At 47.2% G+C, this 17,413-nt stretch overlaps 1 protein-coding gene across 1 annotated transcript in view; it reads right to left on the reverse strand.

Annotated features, from left to right (window-relative positions):
* IGBP1 (immunoglobulin binding protein 1) overlaps positions 1–17,413 on the reverse strand; it is a 106,581-nt gene that overhangs the window by 35,913 nt on the left and 53,255 nt on the right. Inside the window, exons 4-5 of the mRNA XM_086918329.1 lie at positions 6,629–6,711; positions 4,132–4,238 (exon numbers count right to left, since the gene is read on the reverse strand). Of these exons, the coding sequence (XP_086774455.1) occupies positions 4,132–4,238; positions 6,629–6,711 (190 nt within the window). The remainder of the gene's footprint in view (positions 1–4,131; positions 4,239–6,628; positions 6,712–17,413) is intronic.

Genomic DNA, 17,413 nt, shown 5'->3' on the forward strand with positions numbered 1-17,413 from the left:
GCAAGATGGTAACTTTACCAGTCTCTGGATTAATATATATTTCTGCCTGGTCGTCTGATGGATCTGGGTGGAAGGGTTCTTCCTCTACAGTCCTGGGTTGAGTGTTAGAATTCTTCGGGTCGACTACACCTGGTTTTTCTACGACTTGGCGTTTTTCGGGTCGAACGGAACTTTCGGTTCAACACGTTTTTTGTGCTCCGAAGGCTTTTTTGGAGGAGTATCTTTGTCCGAGTCGATGTTTTTCTTTGGATCGACTGGTGTCTTTGGAGCAGTTATTTTAGGGTCAACAGGTTTTTCCGGCTGCGATACGGGCTTCGGTACGGCACCCTTTGCCGGGTCGACGGGTTTTGAAACAGTAGGCTTGTTCGGGTCGGCGACCTACTTTGGTTCGGCGCCCTTCGGCTGTGTGCCTTTGTTCGGTTCGACTACCTTTTTGGAGGGAGGGGGGGGGGGGGGGTGAAGGGGGGGAAGGGTTCGACGGTTTTTGGCTGAGCAGCCTTTTTCGGGTCGACAGTCCTCTTTGGCTCGGCGCTCTTTGGCTGTACGGCCTTTTTCGGTTCGACGCTTTTCGGGTCGACAACCTTTTCTGGCTCTGGAACCTTCTTCGGGACAATGTTACTGGGCCCTGGGGTTTCGGAAGGTTTCTGTTTCGCTTTTGGAGCAGAGCCGGAAGGCGGGGCTGGCGAAACTTTTTCTTTATGATCTTGGCTAAGGCCTTTTGGCGATACCTCGACCGGAGTCTTTGGTACCGGATTAATTGGTGTCGGGGGCAGGGTACTCACAATTTGCCCCGGTGGGATCTCGTCATCGGAGTCAGAGTAATCCTTGACGGTGACGATTCATGGGTCCGAGTCTTGAGCTTCCGAGTCTTGAGCTTCCGGTAGTTCCTGGTCATCATCGAAGATGTTGTCCGGTTCCGGTGCCGGTCGCTGCATTTCTTGCCTAGCGGCCAGTCTGTTTCGTATAGTTTTCTTCGATCGAAACTGGGCGCAGGCTGGGTAGGTCTCTTCCCTATGGTCTGGGGAAAGTCACTTGTTCAATACTGAGTGTCAGTATGTGGGAACTTGGAGTGGCATTGTGGACACCTTTTAAACTGGCTTCTTTCCATAGACGTTCGGCTCACGTGGTGTCGAAAAGGCCCAACGGCCCGCGTCGACGACCGATTCGAGATGGAAGGCTGGATCGAGTAGAGAGGTACCGTACGAGAACACCAACGAAGTCGAAGGCCTTTTGGCCTTTAGAAAAGTTTTGTTTTCGATTCCAAAGTTGGAGTATAGGAGTTAGCATCCGAACCCAATGGCGGAAAAAAACAATCTGAGGATGGAGATGATGCACATGCGCACTGTAGTCCAGGGGAGGAGTCACCTATCTTGTGATACTTCAAAGACTCTTCCAGGACAAAAAAGTGCAATCATCCAGACCCAACACTAGGCAGCGATCTATGCACAAATATGTTGGTTTCTATTTATTAAAACATGTGGCTGCGCTGGTCAATCAGACGGTTTATGCGGGAATACAGCTTTGCATTTCTCTTTGTATCATATATTGCCTGATTCCTTAGCATTCTTGCAAACTTCAGATTGTACTGTTTTATTTGTAATAAAAAAACAACTTATATTGTATGAGGACATTCTCTATTATCTTATATGTTTGAGTATCTTATTCATGACATAGGTTGTAGTAATAAATTGAAACCAACACTTTCTTACATATGGATGTGGTTTGCATATTTTTTGATTGCTCCAGACTACCTGAAAATATTAGTTTGGGCATTCTTTTACAATTCCCATGTTTACACTTTCCTGCAGCAGATGGGATGGATGCCTGTTGTAGCACCTGGTCTCATTTTAACTGATCACATTTGTGGGTGGTTTGAGCAAGTTGCACACTCCACTGCTGCAGATAAGAATAGTCATAGAGGTGTAGAATGCACAGGTTCGGGCACATAACTCTGCACTGCTGCAACAGGAGATCCTTCTGAAGAAGCAGCCTGATCGGAGAACAGATGCCAATGTCCAGGAGTTTGGAATACCAAACTTTCCATGCCAAATCCCTGGTCACTAGGATGACTCGGCTCGGTTGGTCCTTATCTTCTTCAGAACTCTGGGCAGGAGAGGTATCGGGAGAAGAAAATACAGGAGACCAGAATTCCACTCGATATAGAACACATCCAAGCAAGACACTCATTGAAAGTCCAATGCACAGAGGTCTGCACATTGCTCGTTCTCTGCAGTAGCAAGCAGATCTAACCAGGGTTCTCCTCATTCGCAGAAAAGACCCTGCTCCACTTTCAGATGTAACTGTCATTTGTGATACGGAAGGCATTGATGGCTTAGTTTGCTCTGGCGTTCAGGGAACCCACAAGGTGGAAAAAGGGGGCTAAGTGCAAATGTTTCTTAGTTCATGAGTGTAGGCATCTCACATAGTGCTGGACTGGTCTCACACACCACCTTGTGTCATGCTTCATCATTGACCAGTCCTCGCCCTCCGGAAAACTTGGTTTGGTGGAGGGCGGGCATGCACCTGACGACAGGGATGCACTTCTAAACTAAGTGGGGGCCCAAATAAGGAAAAGAAAAAGTGAATTAAAAATCCATTACAGGCGTCACATTAACTTTAATAGTGCTGGCACCTGTATGGTATTCTAAAAACGTGGTCGGTGTGTTGAGGATATAATTGTTCCCCCCACCCATATCAAAGGGTCAACATATTTCTGCCAGGTGGCCCAAATGGGTCCGTGGCATTCATCAAGACCTAGGTGTAAGTAAAAAGAGGGCTTCACTCTTACGAAGCTGTGGTAGGGGGGTATCCACTGTGTGGGGTGAAGACACTCCACTGCAAGATGGCCTTGGTATCTAAAGACTGAAATTAGATATTTGACATTGTATAGCGAAACGAATGCACAAAGCAAAAAGCATATTGCCTCATGCACAAAACATTCTATGGGGCCTCGAGTTCCATCAATTAGGGTAAGCAATACCAATTGTATTATTCAGAGTGCGCAGATATATTACTTCTGCTGCACTTTAAGCCTATCACATTGAATGTTTTGTGCATGAGGCAATATGCTTTTTGCTTTGTGCATTCGTTTTGCTATACAATGTATAGGTGTCAAAGGTTTCAGCTCTGAGCTTATTTCGTGCTTAGTGCCTGAAGGTTTCAGCTCGGAAGTGGGTTTTGGTGGGCTCGGTCCCGAGCCAGAAGGCTTGTCAGAGTGTTTCGGCACCACGCTGGAAGGTGGAGCGTTGGAAACCTCTTCTCAGTGCCGACCTTGGCCTGCAGGCAGAGGTGGTGCTAAAGACTTCGATTTTTTTAGGGACAGGACAGTGGGTGGGGGAGAAGGGGATCTTCTGTACTCGCGTCCCATTGTGCCTATAGCACATCGTCATCCTTAAGGTCAATTTGCAACTCTGATTCGGAGTCAGACTACGCTAAAGCCTGTTCTTATTCAGCCACTGAGAGCTCCTCTTCCGAAGAGATCCAGTGTGTCGTCTAAGTCTGCCACTATTTCTCTCACCGTCGAGCTTGACGATCACAGAGTTTTCTTCGATCTGAAGGATGGGCATGAGTCTCAGTCTTGCTCTTTGTGCTTTGGAGACAAGCACAAGTTACACACCTGATTGAAGTCATATTTAAAGTGGCACAGGGTCAGAATTTGAACAGAGTCCGTTCCATCGACAAGGAGCCGGACAGACGTGGATAGGCTGGAAGGTCGCCCTCAAATTTCCAATTGAAATGGACATTTCTTGATGGTCGAGTTTAATCGCAGAGAAAAGGAAACTCATTCGAAAAAAATACCGTCGAGGGTAGAGTGGATTGCGCACGGACTGATTCGGAAACGGTGCTCAACAATACACGTCCGAGCCGAGGGAGGAAAAAAACAATCTAACAATGGAGTTGATGCTGATGCGCACTATTACTGAAAGGGGGAGTCACCTTACCTCCTGACTGGAAAGGCTTCTTCGTAGAAAAACAACTTGCAAATATCCAGACCCAACACTAGATGGCAGGAGTATGCAAAGCATGTGATCTCCAGCTCGCATGCCTCGAACATATGATTTTCTATATCCACCATGTTTCTGTTTTCAAAACCACTCAATGCAAAGTGTGAAAGACACACTTTGGTCTTACCTTCTCCTCCACGTGGGATCCCTTGGGGGGCACAATGCATCCGTTGCTGGTCGTACCATTGGTCCACAGTCATGGTAGGAAGACTTGGATACCCAGCACCAAGGACCCTGTCAGGGAAGTACATGCAGTGAATAAAAAAAGATCTGCAAGAAACACTTAAGCCATTCCGGTCCACCACAACATAGTCCAGTACAAAGCTGGTACTTGCGTATGAGTGGAGTTAGGCCACATGACTGGTTTAACAGACATTGCTTAGGTTTTTTCTAGATCATCCCCCACTTCCCACCAGCCCTATGTCCCTCTGTTGCCTCATCTCTGACAAATAATAATTCACTACATTATATTGCATACCTCTGAGAAACTAGATTACTGGCATTACAATGAAAGCATTAGTCTTATAAGAGACCCTGGGGTTTTACGACAAGCTAGGGGCTGCAGTACAGATGCGGGAAGCACATCTGTAGCTGCAATACATTAACTTACTCTGATAATTGGTGAAGGTCTGGACTCAAGCAGCTGATGTATTTTCCGGAATTTAGTTTCATGTTCAGAACCTTTCACCTCAAGTTACAAAGGTCTGAATATAAACATCACTTAACAACGGTTTTGATCACAACACAAAAAACTTGCATTAAACCAGACTGGGGCCACCAAAGTTAATCTGCCGGCTTGGGGATTGGAGGTGGTGGTTTTGCAAGCTGAGAGAGTATCAACTTAAGTATCTATAAAGTTGATTTAGCCTAAGGCTCAAAAAGGACAGACCAAAGTCTATTGGGAATGGTAGAGTGATTAGCCGCTCTCGTCTTTAGAATAAAATATCTTTTAACTAATAAGAAGACTATGAGCCTACGTTTTATGTGTAGTCAACTTAGTGTTTGCACTCGAGCTACTAAGCTTGGATATTACCTTTATTAAACAAAATCCAGCAATCTTATTAAATTCTAGTAATCCGAATCTATAGTCCGATTGGAGGTATATCATCCAACAAATGCGTAAAAACATATGCACATATACACATTCGAAAACATGCCGCAAACAGTTACAAACGTCATTCAGCTCTGAAACAAGAACGTCTTAAATCGCTTCAATGGTATGGGGGTACAGACAGATATTCTACTTTTCAATGTCTGCTTTTTCCAGGGCATTACATTATGCTTTTGTACATGGAACGCCAATCGAAACTGCAAAATATATTTTACAAATCCACTCAAAATGTAAGTACGTCTTCCCGCGTCCAAGGCTGCAGTCATAACAGCCTATAGGATACTTTCTCATTAAGGCACTTTTAGCATGTGTAATATTCAAGGACCTTTGGATATTTCATTTTGGTTGGAGTGCAAAGTTGACCTCTCACCACTTGTAATATTTCTGATGGCTAATTAATCTTCTCTAGTGTTCTCATCTTAGAAATCTCTCCTACTGTCAGACTATAAGAGGAAACATTTACTGAAGAGTTGGGGGTGAGGTGTTTGTCACTAATAATGCCCGACAAATTCTGAATGCCCTGTGACCCCAAGAAATAGTCATACGAATACATTAAAGACAGACTGATTCAATGGCTTGCTAATGAGTAGACGGCCTAAGCACTCACCATATCTGCTGTAGCACTGTGATAGCATCTCATCAATGGCATAATGGCATTTTACCATTCAAAAGAGATTAATTACTGCCCTGGACAAATATTTCTGTTAGCACGGAGGGTTTTACATTATTAAAGAATTAAATTAATGAATCGGAAAGAAATTTATAAAGAATAAAACAAATTTATGAATGATGTTGTAGGGTCAATGAGTATTCTAAATTAATTTCCCATGTGAAGTAGACAGGTTATGAAGAAATGCTTATCAATCATGTATGTTCTCCCCCAATTACCAAACCTAAAATGTTATATTGGGGGAGCTCTTGTTAGTGAGGTCTAACACAGAGGCTTTTAACCATGTCTGGGCGGCATACACCTGGCTCGTACATTAATGAAGTCCCTCTGGTGCTTCGCCAAACAGTTCATACTCTACTTGTTCACCTAATCAGTTTGTACAGAACCTCCATCATCGCAGTGGGTGCCCATGGGACACTTTTCTAGTTTTAGATCAGGATCCTTTCAATGTAGGACAAGGAGCCCTGGATTTTGTCACTAACTATTTTATATGAAGATTGCTTCCTTACAGTCAATGAATCTAAATGTATTTCATGTGAAACCCTGGCATTAAGTCTTGCACTCACGGGTAGACACCCTCCCGTTTAACTTCGCTCCTTATATAGATTGCACCTAGAGAATGTGATTGCGGCATACTTTTTCATCCCATGTTACTAGGTGGCAGCTGATGCTACTGGCAATTTGTGTTTGCTAGAGTGGCTTTTCATATACAATGGGTGGGGATGGGGTACACTCATAAGGGAAATGCATCAACTTGTGTGCAAGTGGGTTATGTGAAACTAATGCCTGTGGCACAGTGTGCCTAGGACAGAGAAGGGAGAAGATATTGCAGAGGTCACTTACTTGGCCTGAGCTGCATCTCTGGTCAGGATAAAAGGCTTCATAGGTGGTCTTGTTCGCCTTGCACCACGGGATGACAAAGCCAGCTGGAAAAAAGAAGAGCATCAAGAGAGTCAGAGGCCTTGAGCATCACAGATGAAAGAACCAGAGCATGAGGTGAGAACGGACCTTGAGAACATGGCTTCAAGTAAGAATGGCAAGGCAAAACAAAATAGCCTAATGATGGCAGAGACCATGGACGGAAGAGAAATATACAGAGCTTCATCTAATATGAACAGAAAAGAGAACAAGAAGATGAAACAAAATAAGCCTTCCAATGGGAAAAAAGGGCATAAAAAGTACCAGAAGCAAGGGGACGCAGCTAAGCTCGCCATGATAATGGACGCAACAGCTTAGCGCTCTGCTTCTCATCCCCAGTAATCCGGACAATATACGCTTATTGAAGGAGCCCGGTGGCTGTGCCCGCTACCCTTGCGCATCCTGATGTAGGCTGGACTTGAGTGAGGCGTGCTCTAGCTGCTGCTGTGACAATGATCTCCCTGCAGATGGCGGGGAGCATTGAAGTGGGCCTGCGGCCGAGCAGTGAGTGGCACCCAGATGTGCTGGTGCCAGTGGAGCTTGGAGGGAAGGTGAGGCGGTCCTGGTGTTGGGATCCCGCCCCCCGTGTCAGGGCAACCATGGCCCTCTTGCCCCCGAGGAGTTGTCCTGCTGCGGTCAGGACGCGCAGCGGGGAGGCCTGGACCTATGCAGCTTGCGGTACTTGCCTGGCCACAAGTGCAGGAGCTGGTGCACTGTTGACTGGGCGTTGGGAGACGAGACAAGGCCGGAGCTTCGCCTTCCTGCGCTGTTGTGCTACAGGGGCTCTGCGCCTGACCTGGGCGGCTCTCTGGACTGATGGCTGGCCCCTGTAGGCCCACCTGAAGGTGGCTGATGGTCAGAACGGCTGGACAGCGGCCGAAGGTCGCAGGCAGCTGCAGCAAGTGGATTGCGATGCTGCTGTGGTTCGATGACCGGCGGCCCAGATTGATAGTGGAATCAACAGGAGCTGTGAACATTGCTGGGGTGGAGCGGAGGGCCCCCACTGTATGCAACAGAAAGGCAACCTGACCTGCGGCAACACGCGACGAGGGCACCCTGTGGTCTCTTGCTGAGGGGACAACTGGAGGGCTGCTTTTGATGTGTCCCTTCTATGCTGGGGGGCCTGCTTGCCTGCTGATTTTGTGCAGGAGGCGCCGGCTTCAGGTGCCGCCATGTGGGGTGCCCGGCCTCACCCACGCTGCACCTGGATTGGACTACAATACTCCCCTGGTTCGCTCTCTGGGTACTTCAAGTGATTGTGCTGTGGCTCTCCCACTGGCTCATCTCTGCGGTACGCCTGCGGTAGGAGGGGGGGCTGAACACAATCAGACCCGACCTTGAAGCCAGGGTCGGCACCTTAGGAACGATGGCCCATAATAGGTGAGCAATCGGCGAAATATGTCTGACATGGGCCGCCTGTGTTGCGGTGTGGGGGTTCCGCCTGGACAGGTACAGATGGCCCGGGGTCAGCTGGACAAAGTGTCGGACACTTCGCCCAGTGATGCCATCTCCCACAAACTGGATGCTTTTCTTGCTGCAGTCGAGAAGCTGGGAACCTCCCTGGAGCAGACGCGCTCCTCGCTAAAGGGCAAGATAGATGCTATGGTGATGGACCTCAACCTTTTGCATGCTGACCACCGAAAACTTGCAAATAAAACCAGAGCGCTGGGAGACACCCTAGACAAACTGGCCCCGAAAACACATGAGGCAGGAGCTCAGTTGAAAGATCTGTTGGCTCAAGGGCACACACAAGAACGCAGAGCAGAGGTCTCAGAGCGTCGATCCATGCGTAACAACATCTGTGCCGTTGGCCTCGCAGAGAGCGAGGAGGGGACGCTGCCCAGCTTTGTCGAAAACTGGATCCAGGACCTACTGGGAAGCTGATTTAACATTTTGCTGTGGAGCGTGCACATTGGGTCCCAACGAGGCATCCCCTACCGGGGGCTGGACCCCTACCATTTCTGTTACAAGTTCTGCATTATAGGGACAGAGACACGATCCTGCAGGAAGCTCGCAAACTACTGTTAATTCATGTTCAAAAATGGCCAAGATCTGCTATTTCCGGACTACATGGCTGCAGTGAAGAAGCGCCAACGCTCCTTCCTGAGGTGACGCGCCAGCTACGTAACCTGGAGCTTAAATACTCTTTGAGATTTCCAGCGTAGCTCTGTATAATCACCTGGGCACCCTACCTCACCCCCTGTGACACCGGGAGGAGATGGCGCTGGGGACTGCATGAGGAGGCGGCGCAGGACATGGGAGAATGTTGCTGGGCTCGATCCCAACACCGAACAAATTATACAAGACCGCTGCAGCTGAAATCAGTGAAGCCAGAAAGGATTCGATATCTGGGGAGAACCTCCAGGAGCGGGGCAGCGATGAGTCTGCGGAGGTCGCCGCCTCCTCCTCCTTGGACTCCATTACCCTGCCTGAGGTCACTATGCAATCAGCAGACTATATAGCATGACACTATGCGGAGGACCAGAAGGTCATGGGCACCAGTCGGAACTTTGCAGACATGCAAGTACCATTAATCTGTATCTAGTATTACTGAGCAATTAACAATGTATTATTATATGTATGAAGAGTTCTGATATTTGGGGCATGTTGAGCTTTCAAATGTTTTGTGGGGCACCCCTGTTACTCACATCCTCATTGGGCTTTGCGGGGTCTGCGCGGGCAGGGGGTGGCTTTACAGATTGGTCTCTGGTTTGGACGGCTCCTTGTTACAGACTCTCCCTTAAGGTATTTGTAGAGTTGTTTACAGTGTGCTCTTGTTTACTATGGTTATGTTGCCATGACACGCCCCCACTACTATCATTTGGGGTCGCATTTCTGCGCGTTTTACACATCACCCTCAACCTGCAGTACAGGCCGGCCACCGTGACCCAACCACCACATGCATATATATCTCACTGCTGCAATTACGCCCATAATTGTCTACACCAGGAATGATCGGGGGAGCCAAACCCCAGCTCATAGATACTCATTATACTCCTACTTGAGGAAACACCAGCCCAAATGGTCATTTTGCAGGAGACAAACCGTAGTCCACTGAAGTCGCCTGTTTGCAGAGGAGATGGTGTGGGCAGTTATATGCCACAGGTTACTCAGCAGTCGCCCGGGGGCACTAATCTGGATTAAGCCAGGCACCCCCTTTGCCGTCGAGGAAACGATCATTGACTGAGGGCCTACGTGTCGATAAAAGGCCGACTAGATGGTGGGCACATAGTGCGGGGGTCCCTGTATGCACCGAACACAGACCAGCTGTCTTTCCATGACACTTTGACGGGCCAGCTCTCTAGCTGGCATGGGATGCCCTGGCATCAGGGTGGTGATTTTAACTGTGTGCTGGACACAGTGCTCGACTGCTTCTTCCCCCGCTCTGGTGCTCCTTCAGAGCTTGCAGCTAAAGCGCTGAACACGTGGATGGCACACTGGAGTCTTGCAGATGTCTGGCACCAAAGTTATCCTGTTGATAATGTGTACTTCTATTATTCGGGCTCCCACGGTCTCCACGTGAGGTTAGAGACTGATCTGCATGAATTACATTATGCCTGGCAGCGGCTGATATGGGATTTATGGGCCGAACTCATTCAGATCACAACCCACAGTATCTGCGGTTGTCATGGAACAGGATCCAGTCTGCCATTCCCAGATGGCGTCTTCAGCCTGAGAGCCTGGAAGAGCCACTGTCCCTGGAGGCTCTAAGCTCCGCCATCGATACTTACTTCAGCGAAAATGCACATACAGCATCCTCGTGACTTCTGGAGTCGGACGCGTTTAAAGTAGTCATACAGGGCCATTGCCTCGGAGCACAATTGGGCATGCGAAAGTACCTGGAGGATGATTTTAAAAAAAATAGAACATTGCCTGCATCACTTGGAAACCCAGTAGATGATAGTCTGATTGAAAAGACTAAGCTTTCACATCCTGGGATTTGACCAGGATAAAAAACTACATTCACATTTTTTTATGGATAAAAGATGGCTTCCAGCTGTTTGTCTAAGAGGATAAAAAGCTGTAATTTGTGTCTTAGGAGGGATCTGCAATTCCATAAAACATTTGCCATTCAACTGGTTTCGTGTATATATATTACTTGACTCTCCCCCCTCTTCGGGTTAGCTGATCTCAAGATGTAATGGCAGGTTGCACACTCATTAATAGGATAGACAAGGTCCAACGAACGACGGCAGGTTTCAACATTTTCACATAGTGGGGACATTTAACACTTAAAAGTAATTTTAACATGAGTATGACATGAGTAAACCGGAACACTAAACAACAACGAGCTGCACTTGCTCTCTATCAGACTAAGACTCAAAGACTAGGGGGCACATAGCAGGTCAACACTACCGCAACGTGAGGGGAACGGCTGACTCACCTGCTCACTCTTCACCCGCCGTGAGGGCAACGGCATTTCCTCCTTCCCCCTGCTTCGCGCCGTGAGGGAAATGGCTGCAGGGTTGCAGGGCGAGCACCCCGGACCCACCAGCAGTGGGCAACACTACAATTCCCAAAAGCCTGGGGTCCGGCGCAGCGGCGTCACCAACGCGCCCGGAGGCGCATTAAGAGAAGGGAGCGCCGAACGCGATCGGGGGCACATAGCAGGTCAACACTACCGCGCCGTGAGGGGAACGGCTGACTCACATGCTCACCCTTCACCCGCCGTGAGGGCAACGGCATTCTCTCCATCCCCCTGCTTCGCGCAGTGAGGGGAAACTGCTGCAGGGTTGCAGGGCGAGCACGCCGGACCCACCAGCAGTGGGCAACACTACAATTCCCAGCAGCCCCGGGTCCGGCGCAGCGGCAGCGACGTCACCAACGCGCCCGGAGGCGCATTGAGAGAAGGGAACGCCTTCCGCGCCGCAGGACGTGCGCGGGCAGCGCCTAGACAAGGGCGGGACAGTCTGTGGTAGTCAGGGGCAGGTCGAGGCTGGGCTGGGCCACAAACCCTGGCCTTACATCCAGGGCCTTCTCTGCCCAACTCGTGAGACATTTAAATATATTGTTTTAAAGACTTTGATACGTTATATTTGTGTCAGATAATTGTATCGCATTATTTCATGATAGCTTTCGGCCTTATAATATAGCATTGTGTGCCTTGTCGGCGGTTTTAATAATGTCTAAACAAAAGATAGTGAAAAAACCCCCAGTGCCCGCCACATTGGATAACTATTTAGTCAAGGTAGTTAAGAAAATTAATAACGATCGACGATTATCAATAGGACGTGGTAGTCCACCGACTGTCAACTTCCTTAGGCGCATCTGCATTAGATAGCTGTGAGGTGGAAAATGTGGATGTTACTGATAATGAGGCCCCGGTGTTAGTAGCTCCAAGTCCAATTGTGCTGGATGATTCCCCCGATTACTGTAATACATCAGTACATGCTTCCCCGCCACGTAGAGTAGTTCGAGCCTGCAGAAAGTTCCAACTAGACGTGGGGGAAATCGTAATTAAAAAAAAAAAAAAAAAAAAAAAAAAAAAAAAAGAGTTGGAACCCCCCCCCAAAAGTATTGTGAGTGAGGAGGTTGCCACGGAAAATGAAGGTACTGTTAAACTAAATAATGAGCAATTAGAGCTATTGGTTAGAATTTTTAATGCTAAGCTAGAAAGTATTATTAAACCCTTAGTGGCCAAACTAGACCTGATTTCTGCTGAAGTAACCAGATTAGGAGACCTTTTGGATTCTCATATTGCACTGGTTGGAAAGCCTAAGAACATTGAGAAGGGCACAAGAGTGAGCAGAGAGGTTACAACCCCAGTAGAGGGGAGGCACAGTGTTAAAGAGACAGTCATACTAGATAGCTCACCTAGCATTTGCCTGGTAAATAAGGCCACCCCTGTGGCTGAGAACAAAGAGGGGTGGACAGAAGTGAAGAGAAGGCGTTCTATCAATCACCCCCCAGATTGTGCCCCTTACGTGGTTGTCCTAACTAATGTACCCCCTGTTGAAACATGTATGACTCAGTCCCATCAAGAACCACATGCTCCTTAAAAAACAAAACAGTCTCCTGGTTGCATAGGCACTGTGGGTTTCCAGTCGGATATTCAGATTTTAACAACTAGAAGGGTGAACTGGATCGGCTACTCTACAAAGAGTAGCAGGGGTGACTGTGTTATTAACTTTAAACACCGCCAACATGCTGCTACTGTTTTGTTGAGAGCAGCATCCTTACTGTCCACTGATAACAGTGTTTACGCTCGTCCACTTGGTTACTTTTAGAGCCACCTTAGCAAAGCTATCCCAAATGATAACAATACTAGGCAATTCCCATTTATATATAGGCCCGGTCTGAATATCCCATTGCAAAACCGATTTCATGCCCTAAGCAGCTTAGACACCAATGACTGACTTCCCCAGGTCTCTGAGACCCCCCTGAGTGGGATTTCAGATGCATTGGTGAGCGAGGCTAGTGATAACCCTATGGTAGCCGAGCGAGGTTTCTGAGCCCCCCCAATGTGAGATTTTAGATGCACTGTTGAGAGAGGCAGATGATAACCCTATGGTAGTTAGGTTGACACAGGTGGTCTACCTAGACCTGACCAAAGACCCGGGGGTCTTCCTAACGGAAATCATAGGGAGGAAGACGGTAGTAATGTAATTGTAATACCCGATAGCACTGGGATAAGTAGCAAAGGTATAACAATTGCTAGTTGGAATATTGCGGGTTTGAAATCAAAGGGGAATGTCCTAGGGTGGTTAGACCAGATTAACACCTATGATATACTATGCCTCCAAGAAACTTGGTGTTGGGATGATGTTAATTTTGACAAGTTTGCCCCTTGTAATCTTCCGGCGCAGGGCACTGGACCAGGGAGAGCTAAAGGCGGACTACAGACACGTGTGTCTATTAATCGCCCGATTGTAGTTAGGAGGTATATAACTGTGGGAGCACATGTGCAGGTTCTTTGGTTATCTGAGGTTCAAGGACGTAACATTTTACTGCTAAACTATTATAACAACATTTTTGATAGCTCAAGGGTTACAGTAATATCTGATCTGGCAAGTGCTATTGAAAAGTTAATTTTAGAAGTAAACGTCTTTTTTTTACTTTATATGGGTCGGTGATTTCAACACTCCTTTATGTGAATTTTCTACTCAAAGTCTGTGGGTTCACAAATAATGCCGGATTTGATGATTTGCATTTTGGGCATAACAGCTATGGGGAGGTTTTAAATTCATTTATGGGCTGCTATGACCTGGAAATCTTGGGCTTTGCTAAAGGCTAAGAAGGTGAAACTATTCCTACCTTTAAGAATCGGCATACTAGCTCGGTTATTGATCATGTTATCTCTTCTAACATCAATTCTAGCTGTGCTGTTCCAAGGATTGAAGAAACTATGATTAGTGATCATAATCGTATTATCCTGGAAACAACATTGTGGGACGGAAGTTTTATCAAAACAGGTATGACAGTTAATAACGTGGAACCACACAGACCCAATGGGGTCAGAATAAGATGGACAGGGGAAAAAGCCAATAAATTAATCAGCTCCATTGTCAGGGATTGTATGTCCGATTTTACCTTTATCCTTGATAATGGTTCCGATCACATCCAGGTCTTATCTTCTTTTAACAATATCAACAAGTTAATTGATGCCAGGTTCACTAGGCCCAGTAGTGCCCAAACTAAAAATGGCCCAGGTTGGTTTGACCACACATGTACCAGTTTACTAACTGAATTAAAACATGCACTCGCTAAAAGGCCAAGAGACACTAACTTTATAAGTAATTTAAGAACAGAATATAAGCGTGCTCTGAAACGGAGGAATAGTGAGTTACAGCAGCTGGCCTGGGATTCTCTTAACCAAGCTGCTCAATTATCTAACAGTACACTGTTTTGGGCTACTGTGAACTCTCCTTTCCTGAAAGAAGTAAATATGCCAGAGCTAACTTCGAATATTTCGAGTGATGGCTGGGTTGCCCATTTTTCAACCATTTTTGATTGACATAATTGTGTGGACCCCAACCTTGGAAGGTGGGCTGTTTTGCCTTTGGATTTTTCGGCCACAGAGGTTGAACTTGCCATACGTGCTAGTAAGGGGGGGAAGCCCAGGGCCCCAACGGGGTTCCTGTGCATGTTTTTAAAGCAGCCCCTGAGATGTGGAGTCCTATCTTGGCTATCACTTAACGCCACAACATGTACTGAGGCACCCAAATCATGGGGGGAACCATCATCATCCCAATACAAAATAAGGGCAGCAGATCTGATGTGAAAAATTACGGCCCCATTTCCCTTCTTGACTCCTCAGTTAAGATCATGAGTAGAGTCATGCTGGTTAGGTTAGAGGAATGGGTCGAGCAAGAGGGTATTCTTGCCGACAGCCAGTATGGATTTAAAAAGGGCCAGGGTACACTCGTGTGGTACTGAAAATTCTGGACCCTGTTATTGTGTGGAACCGAAGCTCTACACTCGTGTCAAAATATCATTGCATCATGACGATTTTGGTATCGGCAGACCGGTATTGATTGAGATACTATACCTAAGCATTTTCCTCATGATTGAGTGACAAAATCACCCTGAAATCGTAGTTTTCATCTTGAACCCTCGGGTTCCATTTTGTGAGCGGCATCCAGTTTGTGATTGCCCTTACATAGTCAAATGACCAAGGCTGAATTCGATCTGAAAGGACACGTACACCTTTGCTGACTCCTCTGTGACCTGGGCGAGCTGACTCCACTGCCTCAAGCCAAACCTGTTCGGGCAGTTCCCATCCCAGTGGCCGAATGAGATTAGTATCAAGGCACAACAGGTCATAAACCGTTCATCGCATACAAGCTATGGCTAATCTTACACACCTGTCCCTGTTTCTTCTTTATGACTTGTTTTACAAGGAGGAGGTGCCCGATTTTATTGGGGGTCCGTCGATATCTGATGGAAGTTCTGGGCCTTGCCGGGAAATCCATCACGAACTGGACAAACTAAAATATGGGCTTGCCATCATGACTGCTTTTTCTTTGTAGTAGAAATATTTGTATGACCAACTGTAAAATAAGGAATGTTTGCCTGAAGCTTATTTTTGTGTATAAAAAGAAGCGGCTGGTTCTGTAAAAACGAGCAGTCTCCTGAGAACATACATGCGCTTCATGCTGTTGTACTTCTAGGATACCTGTTACTGGTTGCAGCCAATAAACTCGATCCTTGACATCACCTAGAAGACTGTTTCTGTGGTCCGAAACAGGAAGGACTCAAGAGGTCTTTGGGTGTTCCCCCTGGCACCGCCGGGTCCATAAAAACCCGGTACCTCAGTTGGCGCCCAACTCGGGGCGGAATCAAGCAGTATCGGTCGAAGCCAGAGGTTCGTGAGGAGCTTCGTGTGAAAATTCCAGAGGACGGCCAGCCACTTCAGCGACCCCTGTATGTCGACGTGGTTCCGAAGGTCTTTGCTGCGAGATTCCCCGCGTCCCGACGGCTACGAAGGACTGCTGCCCTGACTATCGCCCTGTTTTGGACCCTTGATGATTGGTAGAGCGAAACGATAGACGAGTCTTCTAGTGACGTCATCGATCATCGATACTTCAGTTAAGTATAAGTGGAGCGTCTCCCAGTCCTTAGTTCGATATCCCTTGGGATAGCTTTGATTTGGAACTTGCAAGCGCCAAAGCCGAAGGACTCGTGTATTCACGAGAATATCGTATTCGATAATCCTTTGAAGTTTGAAGCTGGACTAGTGAGCGAAGATGCCTGGTCTTAGCAGATTTGGAAATTTGTTTTGTCTTGGTTGTAGTAGGGACTCCCGATTGGAGGACTCGTGTCCGGGTCCTCCGATTGGAACTCCAACGTATGAGCTCTATGTGAAGCATGGCGTAGGCCCTATCACATATAATGAAGTGTGGATCCGATACACCAGAAACAATGGTGTTTTAAAATGGCCCCAATATGGTAGTTTTGACACCGAGATTTTAGATAATCTAGAGGTTAAACTTTTCAAGAAGAAAGCCCGGCCGGCGAGGTTTGACTCCTTTCGCCTATGGCGCAAGGAAGCCAAACAGAAAGAAATGAAACTAGCAAAGAAAAATAAAAGAGGTATGTCAATGGTACAAGCTGCCGTTGCAATCAGGGATAATGAGGAAGAACAAGGGAATGAACAAACGCTTAGAAATAGGAAGCTAGCAGTAGATAAGTGCTACCCAGTTCTGCCGCGTAAAGGACGAGGATCAAAAGAAGAACTTGATAAGGATCCTTTAATGTCTCATCTACTGAGTTCACCACCTCCATATGCGCAAAGTGCTACAGCACCACAGTAACCTTTGGTTGTACAACACCCTATTGTTGGACAACAGGTTCTAACACAATCACCAGCTCCTCTTCAGCTGGTTTCTACTCCTCCGGCGCAGCCCTCTCAAGGGACGCCGTCTTTGCTACCTACTCCATCCGTTTTCTCTACGACTTCGCCTACTGCTCCAACTGCTTATCCTAATACTCCCTCTGCTACTGCCTCCACATCTGCTTTACATCAGCCTGTCTTTTCTGGCGTATCTGCCTTTCCGTCAGTTTCTCCTTCTGTTCGACAGAGAGTAGCAAACACTGTCACTGGTCTTTTCTCACCTTTCCTTGGGTCGCCTAATACGACCCCTAACCCAGAACGAAGACAGTTGCGGAGTCGACTGCCTGATTATCAAGAGAGAAGTACTAAAATGAGTTAGCACGTAAATGGGTTACCAATACTGTAAGATATGACGTTCAGTCAGTCATGGAAGTCTT

The sequence above is a fragment of the Lissotriton vulgaris genome, chromosome 4_1 (genome assembly GCF_964263255.1).
Source record: "Lissotriton vulgaris chromosome 4_1, aLisVul1.2, whole genome shotgun sequence".
Classification (NCBI taxonomy): domain Eukaryota; kingdom Metazoa; phylum Chordata; class Amphibia; order Caudata; family Salamandridae; genus Lissotriton; species Lissotriton vulgaris.